Source organism: Micromys minutus, assembly GCF_963924665.1.
Source record: "Micromys minutus genome assembly, chromosome: 12".
Classification (NCBI taxonomy): Eukaryota; Metazoa; Chordata; class Mammalia; order Rodentia; family Muridae; genus Micromys; species Micromys minutus.
The window spans coordinates 32,175,252-32,194,071 of record NC_137981.1 but is presented as its reverse complement, the minus strand read 5'-3'; the positions used below and the strand labels follow the sequence as shown (position 1 = coordinate 32,194,071).

The window sequence follows — 18,820 nt, the reverse complement described above, 5'->3', positions numbered from 1 at the left end:
CAAATGTGCCCTATTATACATGACAGAAATTTGTATTTTATTTTAGAGTCAGTCTCACGTACTCCAGGCTGGCCTTAATCTCCGTAGTGGAGCATATCCTTGGACTTCTGATCATCCTGTTGCCACCTCCCAACTGCTGGAAATGAATGAACCCGAAGCTTTTATGACAAGACTTTCATTAACTGAGCTATATCCCTAGAAACCTATTTTCATATTACCTTATTGTATTTACTATTTGTCCTCCACTCTACTAACACTACTTTGGAAATATTTTTATTAGAATACTGTGTATAGTTTTGATTTATTCTAACTCCTCATTGATATACCCTAGTTTATATGGTCATCTCTCTGTCATTGTTTGCAGTGTGCCAAGGTCTCTGTTTTCTTGATGCTTTCAGACAAGTGGGGAATGGTGGGGTCTTGCCACTAACATTAAATAGGAGGCCTTATTTAGGAAGAGAAGTCAACATATTGAGCCTAGGAATATAGGGAACTTTTTCAAACAAAAGGAACATGACAGTCAAGGTTACTGTCTCAGAACCGCAGTCTTTAGTTGATTTCTTAAAGAATTAATATTCTGCTGGGTGTGGTGGTACAAGTTTAGAAAATGGGCCACTCTGGATACAGATGTAGGAGGATCACAAATTTGAGAATGCTTGTCATCTCAAAAAGAAAACTGCCCAAAAGTGGTTACAACGCTCTTAGCACGCTTGAAATCCTGGGTTCCATCCTTAAGAAGGGGACAGAAAACCGTCAGAGCATTCTCGTCTTGTGATTAAGTGGGATTAGTGATTTCAGTATAACTTAGCGTCGTGCCTACGAGTTTTCCACCTTTACTCTGCCAGCAGGTCTGTTTTTAATTATCTCTGGAGAAGCTAGTGTCAGTTGCTGCCCCGTAAAGATAGGCAGTGCTTTATTTACTCGAATACTTTTAATTCAGCTGCAAAAATCAGATACCCCTCTACCCTTTGAGGGAGACTTTAGATGTCTATAATTTTTAAAAAATGAATAAAAATAAGTCTATACAAGTAAAGACTTTCCTTTGTTGTGCGAGTTGTCGTTGGATCTCCTATCCCAGCTTACTGTGACTAGCGAGCAACTGAGGATCTTTCACATGAAATCCGTCTCGGTGCATGTCCCTCTTCAGTCTGGAAAATCTTTATTGTTTAAAACAGGGTCCATTTTCGTTCCTTCGTTGTGACAAACATATTGGTCGCTTGCAAGTTTCAATTACATTGTGGGAGTGAGTAACCACTAAGGCTCCCCGGAAGGAAGAAGTCACCCAAAGGTCAGCAAGAACGTCACTATTCTGCCCACAAGGCACAGCTAGCCTACCTGGAACCTTGGACTACTACTATTCATCCGGACGGAAGCCATTCACGTCGAACCCCATTGGACGAGATGCAGCAAGGGACCATGGGAGGCCGCTAGTCCTTCCGTACGCATGTGCCAACTGTCCTCGCTGGGCTCCACGTCCGGTATATTGCACGTCGGCGTAGCGGGCTCAGGCCCTTTGCGCGCAGGCGCAGTGGTACGGGCGGCGTCTGCAAAGCAGGGGGGTGGGGCAGCGGTGACGCGATTCTGTCCGCGTTGGAGCGGGCGGGCCGCCGCCTGAGTCTCCGCGGCCGCCGTGTGACGTGGCACAGCCGAACACTTAACGCCGCGCCGGAGCCACCGCACCAGTCGCCGAGCAGGTCCTGGTCCCGCTACGTCGTCTCCCGCGGCTTTGCCGATACTCTGGCCTGCGAGACGGGTCTTCAGCGTTTTCTCTTCCGCCCACTCGATTGTGAGCCGGAATCGTGAAGGCCCGAAGGCGCATCAGACCCCCTCTTTTTGACCGTCAAGTGCCACCACCGCTATGGGCCTCACCATCTCCTCTCTCTTCTCCCGCCTCTTCGGCAAGAAGCAGATGCGCATTTTGATGGGTGAGTGAGGGGCTCGGAGCGGGGAAAGCCATGTGTCTACGCAGGTAGCCCCGGGCCCAGCCCTCCCCGGCTGCGGTGGGGGAGGGCGGTCAAGCATCCTTCTGGGGGAACAATGGGGGCGAGGGGCGATGGATTTGTTTCCCACAGGGGCTGAGCCAGAGAGTTGGGCCAGATTTCCTCACTCTTGGCTTTGCGTGCCTTTCTCTTCCTGATCTGATTGAGAGCCTGAGGAGATTGAGCGGAGATGTAGGGTTAGTTCACACTGGCGGAGCCCATTGTAAAGGTGCAGGTCTAAGGGTGCAAGTCTTCCACCTCACCTTCCTGGCTATGGGTAGCGGTTGAGGGTGAAGTTGGCCTATTCCAGCCTCCCCCCCCTTCTCCCCCTTTCTTGGTTGTGTACGCCCTGTGCACACACCATTGGTATGTGACCCGGAGAAGGAGCCGCCTGGGGCAGGAAGTGACCAGGCCCACTGTGGCGAAGGAGCACCCAAGGTTCGAAAAAAGTCCGGAGTCTTCTGAGCTCATTTTACTAAACTTTGCCTTGCTCTCTTTTCTTATGATTGTGAAGCCTACTCTGAAAATAGGAGTTGTCCCACTGCAGCCTTTTTTTAGTTCTAAACCTGTTTGGTTTGCTATCTTTGCTCTTTGAAACAAATTTTATCCATCTGGTCTGGATAATAATAACATTAAAAGGTCAGCTTTTAAAAACGAAAAAAAAATTTAAACCGATTAGTTCTAGAACATCTTAATTAAGCTATTAAAAATAGTTTAAAAACTGCTTCTCTGTGACAGGTTTTATTGCCCATGCGGAGGCCATTCGCTTGGGCGTGTAAAGTGATCTCTACCTCACAGCTGAGTTGCAAAGACCTGAATAATGCCATTTAAAAAGCCCCTAAAACACTGAATATTGGCACTTGTTGAGTGTGAGGAGAAAAGGATTGTTCTGAGCATCCACTCCCATGGAGTGATTCGGTTTCTGTAACACTGCAGAGCATGGCTGTACAGGCTGGTTATTGTTTGCTCCTTCAGCTTCTTTACAGTTCATAAAAACAATCGTTCATGATTCATTCACAAAGCTAAGTGAAAATGTTTTCTTCCATAGTTTTTCAGATACCCTTTATAAAAAGGACAATTATTTTAGGAGGGCAGGCATGTTACTTAAGCTGTGAGTGGTTAGAAACTGGCAGTGTGAAAAAGGCTGAAGTCTAAGGAAGGACTTTGCACTGTGATAAATGGGTTTCTTAGAGATTAGCCAGTACAGGGTTGTGTTACTGAAAAAGAAAGAATTTATTGTAAGTGAATTCTGCTTTTCATTGTCAGAGTCTTGTGGTGGCCTAAGGGATGGCAGGGAAGAGTGGATGGTGCTTTAAGCACTTTACTCAGAGAAATTTTCCTTTCCATCCCACTTGGAAGAAAAAAGTAGACAAGCAGTTAGCTAGTTGTGGTTATGGAAGGGATAGAAGTCATGGCTTAGGCTTACTCTCTATTTAATCACTCAGGTTTGTTTTCATTTTGCTGTTGTTTTATGACAATGGGGTCTCTACATAGCCCTGGCTGTCCTGGATCTTAGAATATCGCTATGTCGACCAGGGTGGCCTCTAACTCACAGATACCCACCTCCCTCTGCCTGCCAAGTGCTGGAATTAAGGTGTACATCATCATGGTTATGATGCCCAATTAAATGGTCTCTGCTGGGCAATAAAATCTGTTATTGGGAAGCAGTTTTTAAACTGTGTGGGTTTTTTGTTTTTTGTTTTTGTTTGTTTTTGATAGCTCAATTAAGGTATAGAACTATCTGGTTTTAAAAAAATCATTTCTAGAAGTTGACATTCTAATTTTCTTATTATCTAGCCCAGATGGATAAAATTAGTTTGAAAGAGCAAAGACAGTAAACCAATAGGTTTCGTGTTTTAGGTTTAGAGCTGAAAGACAGCCAAGGGATGAATGGCCTTGGCTTGCTGTGCTTATTTTACACTGTAATTTAGAAATACTCAGTTTTCCTTGTTTAAAAGCACTCTAGTCATAAAGTCAGCCTTTATGGTAACTCATCAGAGGAAATATAAATGTCAGCCTTCTGTGTGTGAACTGGAAACACAGTGGCTTGGAAGTCTTAATTCCTACGTTTTGTTTTTTGTTTGTTTGTTTTTTGAGTTTCTTTTTTTTTTTATTGGGCCTTTATGAGTAATTGACCTTGTCATTAATAAGCACTTTAATCACTTTTATGATATCTTCCCCATTGGATTATTGGGCATTTTAGTGAATGAATGGTTGTACATGTGCTCTTGTGTGTGTGTGTTCACTGTGTGGTGTGGTTTTGAGAATGGCCCTGTTCATGTACTCTAGCCTAGCCTGGCCATAAATGATTGTTTTGCTTTCTCTTTTTCATTACTGGGCTTTTATTTTCTTTATTAGGCTTAGGCTTATGTATGACTCCTTAAGTCACTGGCTATATATATATAATATTTGGTTCTGGGGATCAAAATCAGGGGCTCCCCAAAACCATTGAGCTACATCTGTAATCCTAGATTACTGTTTAGAAGTGTATGAAGAAATAGTAATTAGGGCTGGGGAGATGGCTCACTTTATATGGGAATTGAACTCCAGTCCTCTAGAAGAAGAAATGCTTACCAGTGAGCCACCTCTTCAGTACCTATGTGTCACATTTATTCCCACATGTCAGGTTTCATTCCTCTAAGATTGTTTTGTGTTCTCTTTTTACTTAATATGTTACAAGCATTTTTCTCATGCCATTATTTGCAAACATAATTGCTAGCCTTTGATAATTTGTTTCTAATTCATTCATTCATAAAAAAGAAAATGCCCCTCAATTATGTTGGGTAGAAACAAAATCCAAACATTAATTTTAGCAAAATCTAAATTAATTTTTCTGTATCTGTTTGGTCCAGTTTCTGTTTAGATGGTCAAATTCCTGAAGAATTAAATAAAATATTAAGATATAATAGTTTTAACATCTTAAAGATAAGATCACAGTCTATAAATATTATTTGAGAGCTCTGACATCAGAATTAGCTTTCTTATGTTGGGTGTTTTGTGAGACAAGGTCTCATAGCCTAGGCTGGGTTTGAATTCCAAATTTTTCTGTCCCATTTCTCATATTCTGAGAGTACACCAGTGGCCAACTCTTGTTTGTTTTTCTGATTTTTGTAAATAGAGGTTTCTGTTTATAAATTATAGTCACCCTGGGCCTTCAAGGTGTTCCAGCAGATTAAGGCATTTGCTACCAATCCTGATCGCAGGAATTCCTCCCTAGAGTAGAGTGGTGGAAGGACAGCAGCAATAATTCCTTCAAGCTGTCTTCTGACTGTCACACCACCGTGCACCCATACACACATACACATAGAAACTCACACACAAATAATTAAACTGATTTAAAAATGTGCCACTCCTAAAATATCATTATTATGTTTGCAAAACTGTGTAACAGTTGCCACTGTCAAATTCTGAGTATTTTCATGATCAACCAAAGTGAAATTCTATGACTTATCAGTCATTCCCATTTCCCTCTTTTAACCATTCATGGCAACCACTTTGTGTGATTTTTCTGATCTGGATATTTTAGCTAAAGGAATGAATAATATATGACTGTTTTACTGCTGGTGTTTTCACTTGCCATAGTCTTTTTTTCAAAGTTTATGTAACATGTATTAGTATTCTGTGATGCTTTGTGGATAAATGGTAATTCCAATGTGTAGAAAACCATAGTTTGTTTATTCAATTATCACTTGCTGGAAATTGGTTATTCAGAGTTAGTTTTTAGTTCTCATGAATAATGTCATTGTGCACATTTGGGAACAGTTTGTGGGTAGACTCAAACTTACAGAAATTCACCTGCCTCTGCCTACCACGTATTGGGATTAAAGGTATGATGCTCCATCTGGCCCCAAAGTGAATTTTGGTGTAAGAATTTAAAGATCTGATTGGGTTTTTTGCTCCTTTTTTCCCCCTTTCTTTTTGCTGAAGTTACCATTAAGCTACCACACTCAGATTTGCTCGTCTTATTGATACTGTTCCACATTTGAAAAGCATTTTATGTAACAGTTAACTAACCTTTGTGAAAGGTTAACTAACCTTTCTAGGGTCTGTAAGTAAGGATAAGCTAGTTACTCTGACTATTATATGTCATAATACATTGGATGGAAGATAACTGGTACCCAGTATGTACAGATAGGAGTCAGAATTCAGTCAGAGAACATAAGAATAAGGAAATGAGTTGAGTGCTTGATTCCCATCCTTCTATCTGCCTCCCCCAACCCCCACACCCTTCTCTCCTCCCATACTGGAAAAGTTAGATTCTTCAGTACTGGTAGGAGTATAAACCATGTTCATGTTGTCAAGCCCTAAGGGCCTTTTCTCTTTCTATCAAGAGGAATGATAACTTTATTTTCTCCCTTATAAACATCATTTTCAGAGAGACACTACTGTTTGCAGGATACAGAGTAGAAAAGGTTTTATAGGTGGAAGTCCAATTCCTGTAGCTTTTCATTTCTCTTGGACCAACTGAAAAAAGTCACCCCAAATGCCCAGGAATATAAACTGGATGAGTGAGGCTACAACCTGCCGGCATTGTTTTCATGTGTTAGGTATGGTTTGATTTAAACATCAAGTAGGTAGTTTTGCCTAAACTAGTGCTCAGTTAATTTAGTTATATATATTTTTTTCTTTTTTCTTTTTTTAAATTCTGGGATAAAATAAGTGCATGCAACCAAAGAGATATTCTTTAAAAGAAAGAAAGGGGAAAAAAGGGCCAGGTGTGAGGGCACAGGTCTTTTAATCCCAGCACTCAGGAGGCAAAGGCAGGCAGGTTTCTAAGTTCGAGGACAGCCACACAGAGAAGCCCTGTCTGATAAACCAAAATAAAAATAAATTCAGTTATTAGTTACTGATCTTTTTTTATGGGAACTTTAGTATACAAAAAATGTACGTTTTGAGAATTATACTTAAAAATACTTAATTTGTTGTTCACTACTGCTATAATAGAAGTTTATTGAATAACTTCTGCTATACTTCATAAACAAGCATATCCCCCCCCCCCCCCACTTAACTTTGTCTCCTGGATTAAGAACAGGGACATTATTTAGCACATGACTGTAATTTTAGCACATCAGGGCTAATGGCAAAAGGATCAGGATGTCCCAGCCAGCTTTGGTACAATATGAGTTTGAGGTAAGGCTGGGCTACAATGAGATCCTGGTTCAGAAATCAGTATGACATAATTAAGAATTAGAGAAGAATATATTGAACCATTTTCATAGTACAAATCAAGACTTTGAATCTTACTTATGCATATTTGATGTTGATACAGGTTTAGGTAGTGGCAAAATTAGTCTTATCAGGAGACTAGCACATACTTATATGTGTTACCCCTTAGCATTAAGAACTTCTTAAAAGAAAGATTTCATACTTAATTTTTAACTATGTGTATATGTATGTCCATGTGTTGTTTGTACACACGAGTATAGTACCTGCCTGGGCATGTAGTACCTGAAGACACTAGGTTCCTTAGAGCTGGACTTAGAGGCACTTGTGAGCCCTCTGATAGTGGGTGCCAGGAACTGAACTAGTACTTAATCTTAACTACTAAGTAGTCTCTCCATCATTCATTAAAAATATACTGTGTAAATACTCTACAGGATTAGTTTTGGGTCCGGAGATGTAGCATAGTTGGTGTACTATGTTGGCTTCTTCCATTCCTAACAGGCACAGCTTGCCTAGAACCCTAGCACTAGTATTCAGGAATATAGAGGCAGGACTATCAAGAGTTAAAGGGCATCCTCAGCCACATAATGCATTTGAGGCCTCTCTGGGATACTTGAAAGACCCTTTCTTCAAACAGAGGCACTCAGCTAGTAGGTAGCACAATGCCCAGAGATTAGAACTCAAGTCTGCCAGATACTCTTTTTCTCTGTCTATAGGAGTGGTTCTTAACCTTTCTAATGCTGAGATCCCTTAATACAGTTCCTCATGTTGTGGTGACCCCCAATCATAAAATTATCTTCATTGCTATTTCATAGCTGTAATTTTGCTACTGTTATGACTCGTAACATCTGTTGTGCAGGTGGTCTTAGGGAACCCCCCCCCCCATGGTGTTGCAGCACAGATAGAAAACTATTGGTCTGTAAGTCTAAAGAGAAAAATGGAAAGGGTTGCAGGAAGTGTTGATTTGGAGGGGTGGGGTAGAAATGAGAAAAATTACGTTTAACTCACTTATGTATCAAGCAGTTAACTTTTACTTTGAAAGTAAATTGTTGAATTGCTTCCTTATGTAAGTGTATGATCAAATTTTAAATCTGTGGTGTTTTCTTCTAGTTGGATTGGATGCTGCTGGCAAGACGACAATTCTGTATAAACTGAAATTAGGGGAGATAGTCACCACCATTCCTACCATTGGTAAGAAAATTTATAGCTGACTTTACACGGTGAGAAATTAAATTTTTGTTGATTTTAGAGATGATATTGGTAAGACTTAAAAAGCTACACGTTAAAGGGGTTTACTTTTGTGGTACTTTATTATGCACAGTGGTCATTTTGTTTTTTTCTTACAGGTTTTAATGTGGAAACAGTAGAATATAAGAACATTTGTTTCACAGTATGGGATGTTGGTGGTCAAGATAAAATTAGGCCTCTCTGGAGGCATTACTTCCAGAATACCCAGGTGAGAAATGCCCTGTATTTGTAACTTTAATTTACAGATTTTATACTGAGTGTTTATTCAGAGTTCTCATCACCAGTCTCATTCTTTAGTGTACTCGGACTTGTGCCTTTAAAGTTCAGTTATGTAGTGTGGGAGAACTAAGTACAGCTGCTCCAGTGAGAATCTGAATGGTAGTGAATGAGTTCTCAAGAATGAATTACTCCAGGCCTGGTGTGACCTTTATTCTAGCTAGCCCTTGTGAGGCAGAGGCAGTTTGAGGACAGCCAGGGCTACACAGCGAAATCCTGTCTTGAACAACCCCCTACCACCTCCACCCCCAAAATGTCCCTAAAAACAAAAAACCCCAAAAAGAATGAATTATTTTATCAGTAGTTCTTTTCATTTTAACCTTAATTTTGAGATTAAGGTTTGTATCACTGTGGCTCTAATAAGACAGTGGTAGAACTTGATTTAGCACAAATTGCTCTGTTAACTTGTAAGGCTGGTCTTATATTATCATAAAGGATATGTTGGCATGGAAAAGATCTTACTGATTGTGTAGATTAGAAGTGGTCAGATTGGTCTCCATTTTTGGACCATGGGGGGAGTTTTGAAAAATCCAATCATGGGTCAGAATCTTGGGCATGTAAGCCAAGCAGTCTTACTGTCTTAGCACAAATCACCTGGGTGTTGGTTTAAAATTCAGATTGATTCAGTGGGACAAGCTTAGATTTTGTACTTCCAGCAAGTCTCTTGTGATACTGATTTTGCTAGTTTGAGTTATTAAAACAGCAGTTCTGATGACATTACTGAACGTGGGGAAGCCTCTTTTGGGTGATTAACAGTATTCTTAGTGTCTGCCTATTAAATGCTAGTAGCGGCTCACCTTCTCTGTCAAGTTGTGGCAACTACAAATGCTTGCACACTTGCCAAAAAAGAAAAAAAAAAGCCCCAGGGACAAAATTATTTTCTGGTGAGAACAAGTATTTTAGTTCTCCTGTTCTTGTGGGCTTGTTTTTGTTTATTCTTTCTCCCCTGAGTGTTGGTATTGCAGATACCCACCATTCTGCTGGGGTTTCTAAACGTGAAGAAACTGAAACTTAGAAGTGCTTCACGATTGAGGAGTTGTAGCTGGGCCTCAGTGGAGTGTGCCTGTAATTGTAGCATTTGGTAAGAAGAGGCCGAATGTAAACTTGAGTCCAACCTATTCTACATAGCAAGTTCCAGGTCAGCTAAGGCTGCATAGGGAGAGTCTGTCTTTAAAAAGAAAAGATTGAGGAGTTTTTTGTTGTTAAGCTGGTCTCAGTTCTTGTGTCTCTTCTACCATATGAGGGTTACACATCAGGTTTTGTTTACTACTAGAGTTGAGAGTTTTTTGACATAGTATATTAAACATTTGGGGTAGTTAAGATTTGCAGTGTTGGGCTTATTCTCCTTAGGGTACATTGTTGCCTGGTAGTAGTGAACACACTTGTTGAGTGGCCGTAACAATCCTGGCTTAAGGAATATATCTTATTAAGTGTATGAATATCAAAATAAATATGTGGCATAATTTACTGAAAAACAATGTGTTCATGTGCATGGCTTTGGATAGGAAACAGATTTTGCAAAAGTAAAGGCTTTAAAATACTTGATTGGATATAGAAACTAACATAAATTCATGTATAACTAGTGCAGCATCAGTTTTACTAGATATGGTCAGTATGTTGTAGCGAATACTCATTTGCAATGTGTTAGCACCTTCAACTGTTTTAAGGTAGGTTGTATATATTTATTTTAAGGAGTATATTTTTTAAACAAAATTAGGCATGATGTAAATCTTGTTGATTTTTAACTTTAAAACAATAGTATTATCCCTGTATCTGTAAGCATGTGAGTCATGAATTTGATGTTAGATCTGTCCCTTGCCAGAGCATTCTTCATTCTAGGAAGCTCTCTCATGCTAGCAAAAGCCTTATGTGGCCTGCTGTGATCACCGCTGAGCTGTTTTAGTTTTAGTTTCTGCATTCCTTACCAGTTCTCTAACTCTTAACATTTAAACACAGCCAATTGTTTATTGAGGTAAACCCCTCTCCCCTCATTAAATAATTTCAGTTTGTTTGCTTTTCTAAATACGTTATTTGCATTTTTTAAAAGATTCATTTTTATTTTGTGTGTATGCGATTTTTTTGCCTACATACATGTCTGTGTACTACATGCATGCCTAGTGCCTGCCGAGCTAGAAGATAGTATTGGGTATCCTAGAACTGGAGTTCTGGATGGTTGTGAACTGCTGTGTGGGTGCTAGGAGCTTAACCCAGGAGCTTACTAGTGCTTTTCACCACCAAACCAACTCTGCTGCCCCCAATTTGTTTGGCTTTTGAAGTAGTCTTTTCTTAGAACCGATGGATTTATTTTTAGAAGCCTAGCTTTTCCATGCTGTTGTTCCTAGGCTGTTACAAGAAAGAACTATCGGGAAGTTATTTTTATGACCACACACCTGAAAACATGTTAGTACCATTATCCAATTCTCCAATTTATTTTAATACAGGAAACGAAGTGTGTTGTCTCTTTGTTTCACACTTGGTACATGTCTTTCACTACAAACATAAATCTACATTGCTTGTAATTTTGGGGGATTCTTTATTTTCCTTTTGTCGTCACCATTGCCTGTTTATTTGTTCGTTTTCTTTACTTTTGAGACTAGGCCTGGAAGTCAGCATAGCTGACAGTCCCTGTGATCTCCTGTCTCTGTTTTCAGAATGTTGAATTCACAGAGGAGTGCAACACCACACCCAGGTTTTCTCAGTGTAAGAGCTCAAACCTAGAGCGGCTGCTGGCTAGGCAAGCATTCTATTCTCTGAGCTACATCCCAAGACCTGTAGCTCTTCTGCTACTTAAATATGCTAGGGAATAGAAAAAGGGTACAGTTGTTCTTAGCATGGAGAAAGGTAGTTACTGGTTAATAAGATTTTTGTTCTTTTTGCGCATGCATGCCTGTGTGTATTTTGTGTTTGTTTTTTGTTTTGTTGGGTTTTTTTTTTTTGGATTTGAAGTAAGAATGATATGTTAAAATCACATGTTGCTTAAATCAGTTTTCAATGTATGAGCCTTGAGCTTATTTTTCTGTTGTTTATTTGGTTTTTATTTTAACAGGAATGTCTTGGGGTTACTATTACTATGATGAAACACTTTGATCAAAGCAATCTGGGGAGGACAAGGTTTATATGGTTTAGGCTTCCATTTCATGGTTTATCATCAAAGGAAATCAAGACAGGAACTCCAGCAGGGCAGGAACCTAGATGCAGGAGCTGATGGAAGGTTGCTGTTAACTGGTTTGTTCTTTTGGTTGCTCATTTTGCTTTCTCGTAGAACTCAGGACCACCAGCCCATGGATGGCACCATCCACAATGGGCTTTGGGCTTCATACATCAATCACTAATTAAGAACATGCCCTACAGTCTTGCCTATAGCCTGATCTTTGTTTTTGTTTGTTTGTTTTGTTTTTAATATTTATTTTATGTATGTGTATTCTATTTGGATGTACACCTGCATGCCAGAAGAGGGCATCAGATCCCAGCATAGATGTTTGTGAGCCACCATGAGGTTGCTGGGAATTGAACTCAAGAGAGCAGCCAGTGCTCTTAACTGCTGAGCTGTCTCCAGCCTGATGTTATGGAGGCATTTTTTTCAACTGAGGTTCTCTCCTGTCAGATTGCATCAGCTGACATCGATTAACTTGAACAGAAACTTCTTTCTTTTTAAAGTCACTATTCTCTCTTCCCCCTCTCTCTGCCTCTCTGTCCCTCGCCTCCCAGCCCCCCTGCATTGTTGAGAGGAATCTACTCTTTCACTATGTGGGTTCTGGGGATCAGACTCAGGTCATCATGCAGCTCTGTCTGCTGTACTGTTTTGTCAGCCCCACGTTAGAGACTTTAAAAACTGTTTAGAAACCTCTGTCTTAGTTAGGGTTACTACTGCGTGATGAAACACTATGATCAGAGCAACTCAACCGCCAGCTCAGGGGCAGCATTACTTACCATGGGCTGAGTTCTTCTCTGTCAGTAACTAACGAGGAAAGTGCCCTACAGCTGGATCTTATGGTGGGTGGCCTTTTCTCACTTGAGGTTTTTTCCCTCTCTGTTGACTCGAGGTAAAACTGGCCAGGACACAAGAACATATTTTCTACCCCTTGTCTAACTCTACATACTCTTTTTCTGGGTATTTTAAGTGTGGCTGTTTTAATTTATTGGAAAATTTTTCCCTAGGGTCTCATTTTCGTGGTAGATAGCAACGATCGTGAACGAATCCAGGAAGGAGCAGCTGTGCTGCAGAAGATGGTGAGTACAGACTTTAAGTTGATCCTCTCACAGTGTGTAGTTTTGAGACTTGTCATTGGCTACACATTTTAGAGATAGAAATAAACTTGGGAAGCTATTGTTTCCAAGTTTTTAAGAATGCACAGGAAAGCATTCTGTGCCCCTGGATCCTGTATAACAGTCAACTAGTTTAGATTTCATGTAAGTGGTAATCATTTAAGACTAGAGTCCTTCACATAGCATGATATATCCACATTATATAATGCACCACGTCACTTTTATCTGTTCTTGGTACACCTCTTGCACTAGAAAAGGTAGGAGTCCAAAAAAGAATCCTCCCTAAATGAGTTTGCTACTTAAGTCCTAAATGATCATGAGTGTTGATAAACGTCATAGGATGGAGTGGTTAGTTTTAACTGCGGTGCTGCGGGGATGGCTGCACAGGCCACTCCGAACTGGGCAAGCAGAAACAGCAACATCTCAGTTTTACCGCTAGTCTGGGGGAGAAACAGTCACAATGCAGAAAAAAGTTTCTTTTTTTATTTGCTCAAACTGAAGGATATGAGATTTATAAGAGTGCTTAAAATTTACATAAAAATTTAATGAATGTTCACATCTTGTTTAATGTTAAATAAAATGTATATTTAGGAAGACTGTTAGGCATAGTTCGATTTTCGATGGATAATGGCTAACGGTTTAGCCTTTATCTCCAGCTTCTGGAAGATGAGCTGCAGGATGCTGTACTGCTGCTTTTTGCAAACAAACAGGATTTGCCAAACGCTATGGCCATCAGTGAGATGACGGATAAGTTAGGTCTTCAGTCTCTCCGGAACAGAACAGTAAGTATTGGGCACTAAGCCCCTCACTGGTGAAGTCAGGGTAGTTACAATAATACTCAGCTGTCCATTAGTATTGTTTTGTTGTTACTGTTTGGAGGTAGGGTCTCACTTGGAGTCTTGGCTAACTTGGAACTTACTATGTAGACCAGGCTGGCCTCAAACTCAGAGAGGTCTGGTCACCTCTGCATATGCCACCATGCTGGCCCAGTTTAAATGTGTAATAATTATTTCCTTTGGACATTTGTAGAAATATAATAATGTGATTTAGAGGTCTTTTAAAAACTGTAAATACTGCATTGAATTTTGCTTTTTAAAATACCGATTTTTTTTCTATTTTATTTTATTGTATCTTCTGTATTGATGTATTAACAGTGTTGAGTTGAATATGTAGAGGTTACAGACAATCTTAAATTTGTATAATTCAAATAGCTCTCCAGCTGTGTGTGTGTGTGTGGTTTTATTTTTTACTATTCCATATGGTGTTGGGATGTGAACCCAGAGTGTTTCTTGCACAAGTTAGGCTGAATAGTATCTCCAGCTTAGCAAGAATTTTATACTTGGCCTGCTTTTTTTAGGTGTTGCTCATTAAATACAAACAGTCTGTGCTGGTCTTAAACTTATAGATATTCTCCTGCCTCTAGGTCTTCTTTCCTCAGTGCAAGGACTTCATGCATGCAGTCACACCAAGTCCTACATGCTGGGTTGTTTATAAAAGGCCCAGGATATACCAACTGTAATTGAAATCATATTGTTTAGTACTCATTGCTTATTAACTTTTAAAACATTGTGGAGAATCCTTTACTGATACATTTTTTGAAGGTGTTTTGAATACAGAATTACTAGAAATACAGTGCCTGCTATCAAATAGCAGATACTATTTTTTGTGTAGTGTGTTGCAGTGACCTACATGGCTCAAAAAAGATACACAGTAAGAGAGAACTTTTTCATGCTGTAGAGATAGGAGTTTGTGTCTTCCTCTCCCTGCTGGATTAATAGGGTATTTGGTCCTCAGATAATTGGCAGCATGGTAAACCTACAGTGGCCTTGCAATATTAAAATATGATTTTATTCTAAGGTGAAATAAGACTAGTCTGTTAAAAATAAATAAATTATCCATTAGATGTGAACTATTTTCTAGGTGTTTGAATTTTTGTGAGTTTTTTGTTTTAGTTTAGATTTTTATTTTATTTTATTTATTTTTTTTGGAGACAAGGTCTCCTTTTTTTAAATATTTAGATTTTGTTGTGTTTATACAAGCAAGTAAGAAATTTTGCTGTTTAAAATATGAGTGAGATACTTTGGAATATGTGAGACCAAAGATGCTAAAATTATTATTTTTTTAAATTAAATTGTTTGAAAAGTAAAAGCTCTTAGAACACCAACAAACATCTTTCAGAAATGTTCCTCTTTTACACTGGGAATGTGGTGTGATGACAGAGGACTTGCCTCGAACACGTGAGGCCCTCAGTATGGTCTCTAGCACTACAAACATCAAAGTTTAAACTGAGAAATTCATTGACGAATGGGTGAGAAACCAGAGGTGTGAGAACATACCTGAAGGATACTGTTGAGTGACCTTTGTAGCTAGAGCGTTAAGTTCATGTTTAATACTGTGACTATAGTGTCTGTTTTTGTGTACTTGTAACTGCTTACTCAGTAGTGCCCGCAGGCATTTATGAGGAGGGTCTTACTATATTTTGTTTAAAAATGGCACTATGTATTGTCTTATTAACCAAGTATTTTCTTGTTCTTTTTTTCAGTGGTATGTTCAAGCCACATGTGCTACACAAGGAACTGGTCTGTATGAGGGACTGGATTGGCTGTCAAATGAACTTTCAAAACGTTAAATGAAGTTGGATACCTAACCAAGGACATGTTTGATAGAATTGGTCTAGGCTTGTTACAACAAAATTAGTTTGCATCTTGGTTATTAAAGGATATCTGAGACAGGTCCGGGCAGAAATTACAGAGTTTAAAACTTGTTTTGTTGCCAATTATTGTTTACCAAGAACAATGTTGCTATTTAGCAATATGCTTGGGTTTAAGAAGATTCTCCTTGGGAAAGAAAGTGTCCACTATTATACTTCCCTGGAACCTAAATGGCTGGATATGTAGCTATGGTGACCTTTAGACAAATCCGCTTTGAGTGTGTTTTGGGCCCCCACCAATGATGTTTTAACGTTATCCCCTGATACTTTACTGATGCCTTTATCATTCCTCGGACAGTCTGCTGATTTAAAAATGTAGCATTCTATTTGTATTTATTTCTACCCCATGCCCAAAAAAAAAAGATTTTTCTAATAATGCTTGTACTGGCCAGGGATGTGCTCCAGAACACTATTCCGTTCTTGTACTGAAGATTTCCCCCCACCTTTCTCACATTATTGACTCCTGGATTCTATCAGCCAAACTTTGAGGTAGTTTGGATTTGATAGCTAATTCTGTGCTGGTTGCAAAGAGTTTATATTGAGAAAACTTTTAATACTCGGCAGATTGTCTTCCTTTATATTGTTATCTTTTTTTATGTTGCATGTTGCTTTTGGAATCATCCTGACTCTTTGCCCAGTATATGTTAGTTCTGCTGGTATTTTACTGTTTATTGATGAACATATCTTCATTAAGAATTTTTTGAAAACTCATCAGATTCAACGAATAAGTTTTCTTCATAACCCATTTGGAATTATTCCTAATAAAATGATTTTAAAAAACATGATTGTGTGTTCTTTTGAGTCTTTGCAATATTTGAAACTGGTTTCCTTACAATAACAAATTGAATTTTCATATTTTACATGGTATGGCCAAATCCCAGTGAATTTACTTATGGTTTAAGTTGTCGGTAAACTTAACCATGGGTTATCATGTACATTAAATAAAGGAAGGTGCAGTACGAAGAATTTAATTTTTTTCTAGTAGAATACCATTTGAAGCCTGTGAGTTTAAAAGTCAGAACAAGAAGAGGAACAAGTCGTCATGATATGAACTCCAGAAGCAGGGTATGGAGGGGTTGGTGATGAAGCTCAGTTGGCAAAGTGCTTGACCCCAGTATCATGTGCTATAGAGGTGGCAGGACTATCAGAGATCACCACCGTCCACTTACTGAGTTTGAGGCCAGCATAAGACCTTTCTCAACATAATATGACAAGTGGGTATGCATACATTTGGCAACTAACAGGTAGAATGCATAGCTAAGTGACTACTCTGGAAAATAGTCTGCAAGCACTGTGGGTTGGAGCATTTCACAGTGTCAGCACAAGATGTATACAACTTGTTGGCAACAGTGATACATGCCAACTGTACTCTATTGTTCCATGTATTATAAACTGATTTTTTTATGATTTGTAATAGATTTTACAGATGTAGATAAACTCATGAATCAAAAAATGTATTTTTGTGTTTTTGAGGCAGGGTTTGTAGACTAGGCTGGTTTTGAACTTAGAGATCCACCTGCCTTTGCCTCCCAAGTGCTGGGATTAATAATTGTTTTTATATTGTTCTTAAAATAAAAAAACCACTGAATTTAGCAAAGTAAACTAAAGCTAAGTAGTTTCTGAGTATCAGAAATAGGTTATTTGGGATAAAGTATATTTAATTAGTCTGCTTCATTAGACATGCTTGAAATATCCTTTTTCCTTCTTTCCAAATAAGAGGGATCTTCTTTTTAGAGAAAACTAAAATACCGTACAGTGTGTTTTTTATATATAAAGTAGAAAATATGAAACATAAGGGGTTAGAAGTGTAAGTTAACACTACAGTAACTTTGAAAGCTAAGCCAGAGGGATGGCTCAGTGGTTAAGCACTGGCTGCTCTTCCAGATTGCCAGCATCCAGATGGAGCCTTCCACTCCAGCTCCATGGGTCCAAAGCTCTCCTGGCTTCTGTGGACACTGTGCACATAGTGAACAGTCACACATGAAGACAAAATACATAAAATGGAAAAAAATTAAATACTTGCCAGGCAGTGGTGGTGAATCCCTTTAATTCTGGCATTTTAGTTAATATTTAGGCAAATATTAGTGAATAACAAAGTTATTTCTGTAGTCCATGTAACATGTTTAAGTGGTTAACAAACCACCCTCAGTAAACGGCAATATGAGATTCAGTCAGAAAATACATAAAGCAGCTGTGTTATTGATGCCTCTAGATCATTGTTTACAACAGAAGAGATAGAACTAGGTTCCCTTCCAACCTGTATGCTATGCAAATGAGCGTGTGCATTCTGGTTCATCGGGCACCTAAGGACTAGCTCTTTGAAACTGTTCTGGCTTTAGTTAACAGTGCTTCCTTTTTGTCCATATGTAGTGCCATTCAAATAGCACTATGGTATTCTGTCCACACATTAACTTTCCACAATTTCAGTCCTTGTGTTCTACTGTGTTTTAAAAAGTAAATGGAAGTTTTAAAAAGAAGTAGGTTTTAAATAACATTTTTTTCTATTAGTATATTGTACTTTATCAGTTAAACTATCATAAGTATGTATGCACAAACAAAATTGATACAGGGTATGATACTGTTTCAGGTATCCATTTGGAGCCTTATAAGTAGGGAACGCATGTTTCCTAGAGGAAAGAGAAATGTAAATTAAAAGGTAAGAGCCATACACTTCATACTAGAATACCTATAATCAGAAAACTTATTTGAAGTGTTGAGGATGTGTAGAAATCGGAACCCTCATGCTTTGCTAGTTGGGATTGTGTACCTGCCTTTGGTAATGCTCTAGCAATGTCTCAAAAGGCAAGTGTGTTTCCACTTGACCCACAGTTCTGCCCCTGTGGAAGAGGAGTGCCCCAGAGAAAACACCCACACAGAACTTGTATGCAAATGTTGATAGCAAAATTATTTGTGGAAGCAGTATGAATGTCTATTAGTCTATAAGTAATGTAAATAAAATGTAGTACAACCTAAGAATGGAAAATCCATTTAAAAAAAAAAGTACTGGTGCTACAACATGGAAGTAACTAAACAGCCAAAGTGAAAGGAGCCAGTCACAAAATATGTAAGTCCAAAATAGACATTTCATGGAGAAAAACTAGGTAAAGGGTTGCCAGGGCATATGGAGTGACTACTCTGTACTTAAGGGTTTCTTTTAGGTGTCAGACTGGCATTCAAA

The 18,820-nt window shown here is 39.0% G+C and overlaps 1 protein-coding gene across 1 annotated transcript; it reads left to right on the top strand.

The window, feature by feature from the left end:
• Nucleotides 1-1,578: 1,578 nt before the first annotated feature.
• Nucleotides 1,579-16,413, top strand: ARF4 (ARF GTPase 4). Its single transcript, XM_080925966.1, has 6 exons — nt 1,579-1,925; nt 8,253-8,333; nt 8,489-8,598; nt 12,825-12,896; nt 13,589-13,714; nt 15,475-16,413. Exons 1-6 carry the CDS (start codon nt 1,859-1,861, stop codon nt 15,559-15,561), a joined length of 543 nt encoding a protein of 180 aa, XP_080782092.1. The 5' UTR covers nt 1,579-1,858; the 3' UTR covers nt 15,562-16,413.
• Nucleotides 16,414-18,820: the final 2,407 nt, after the last annotated feature.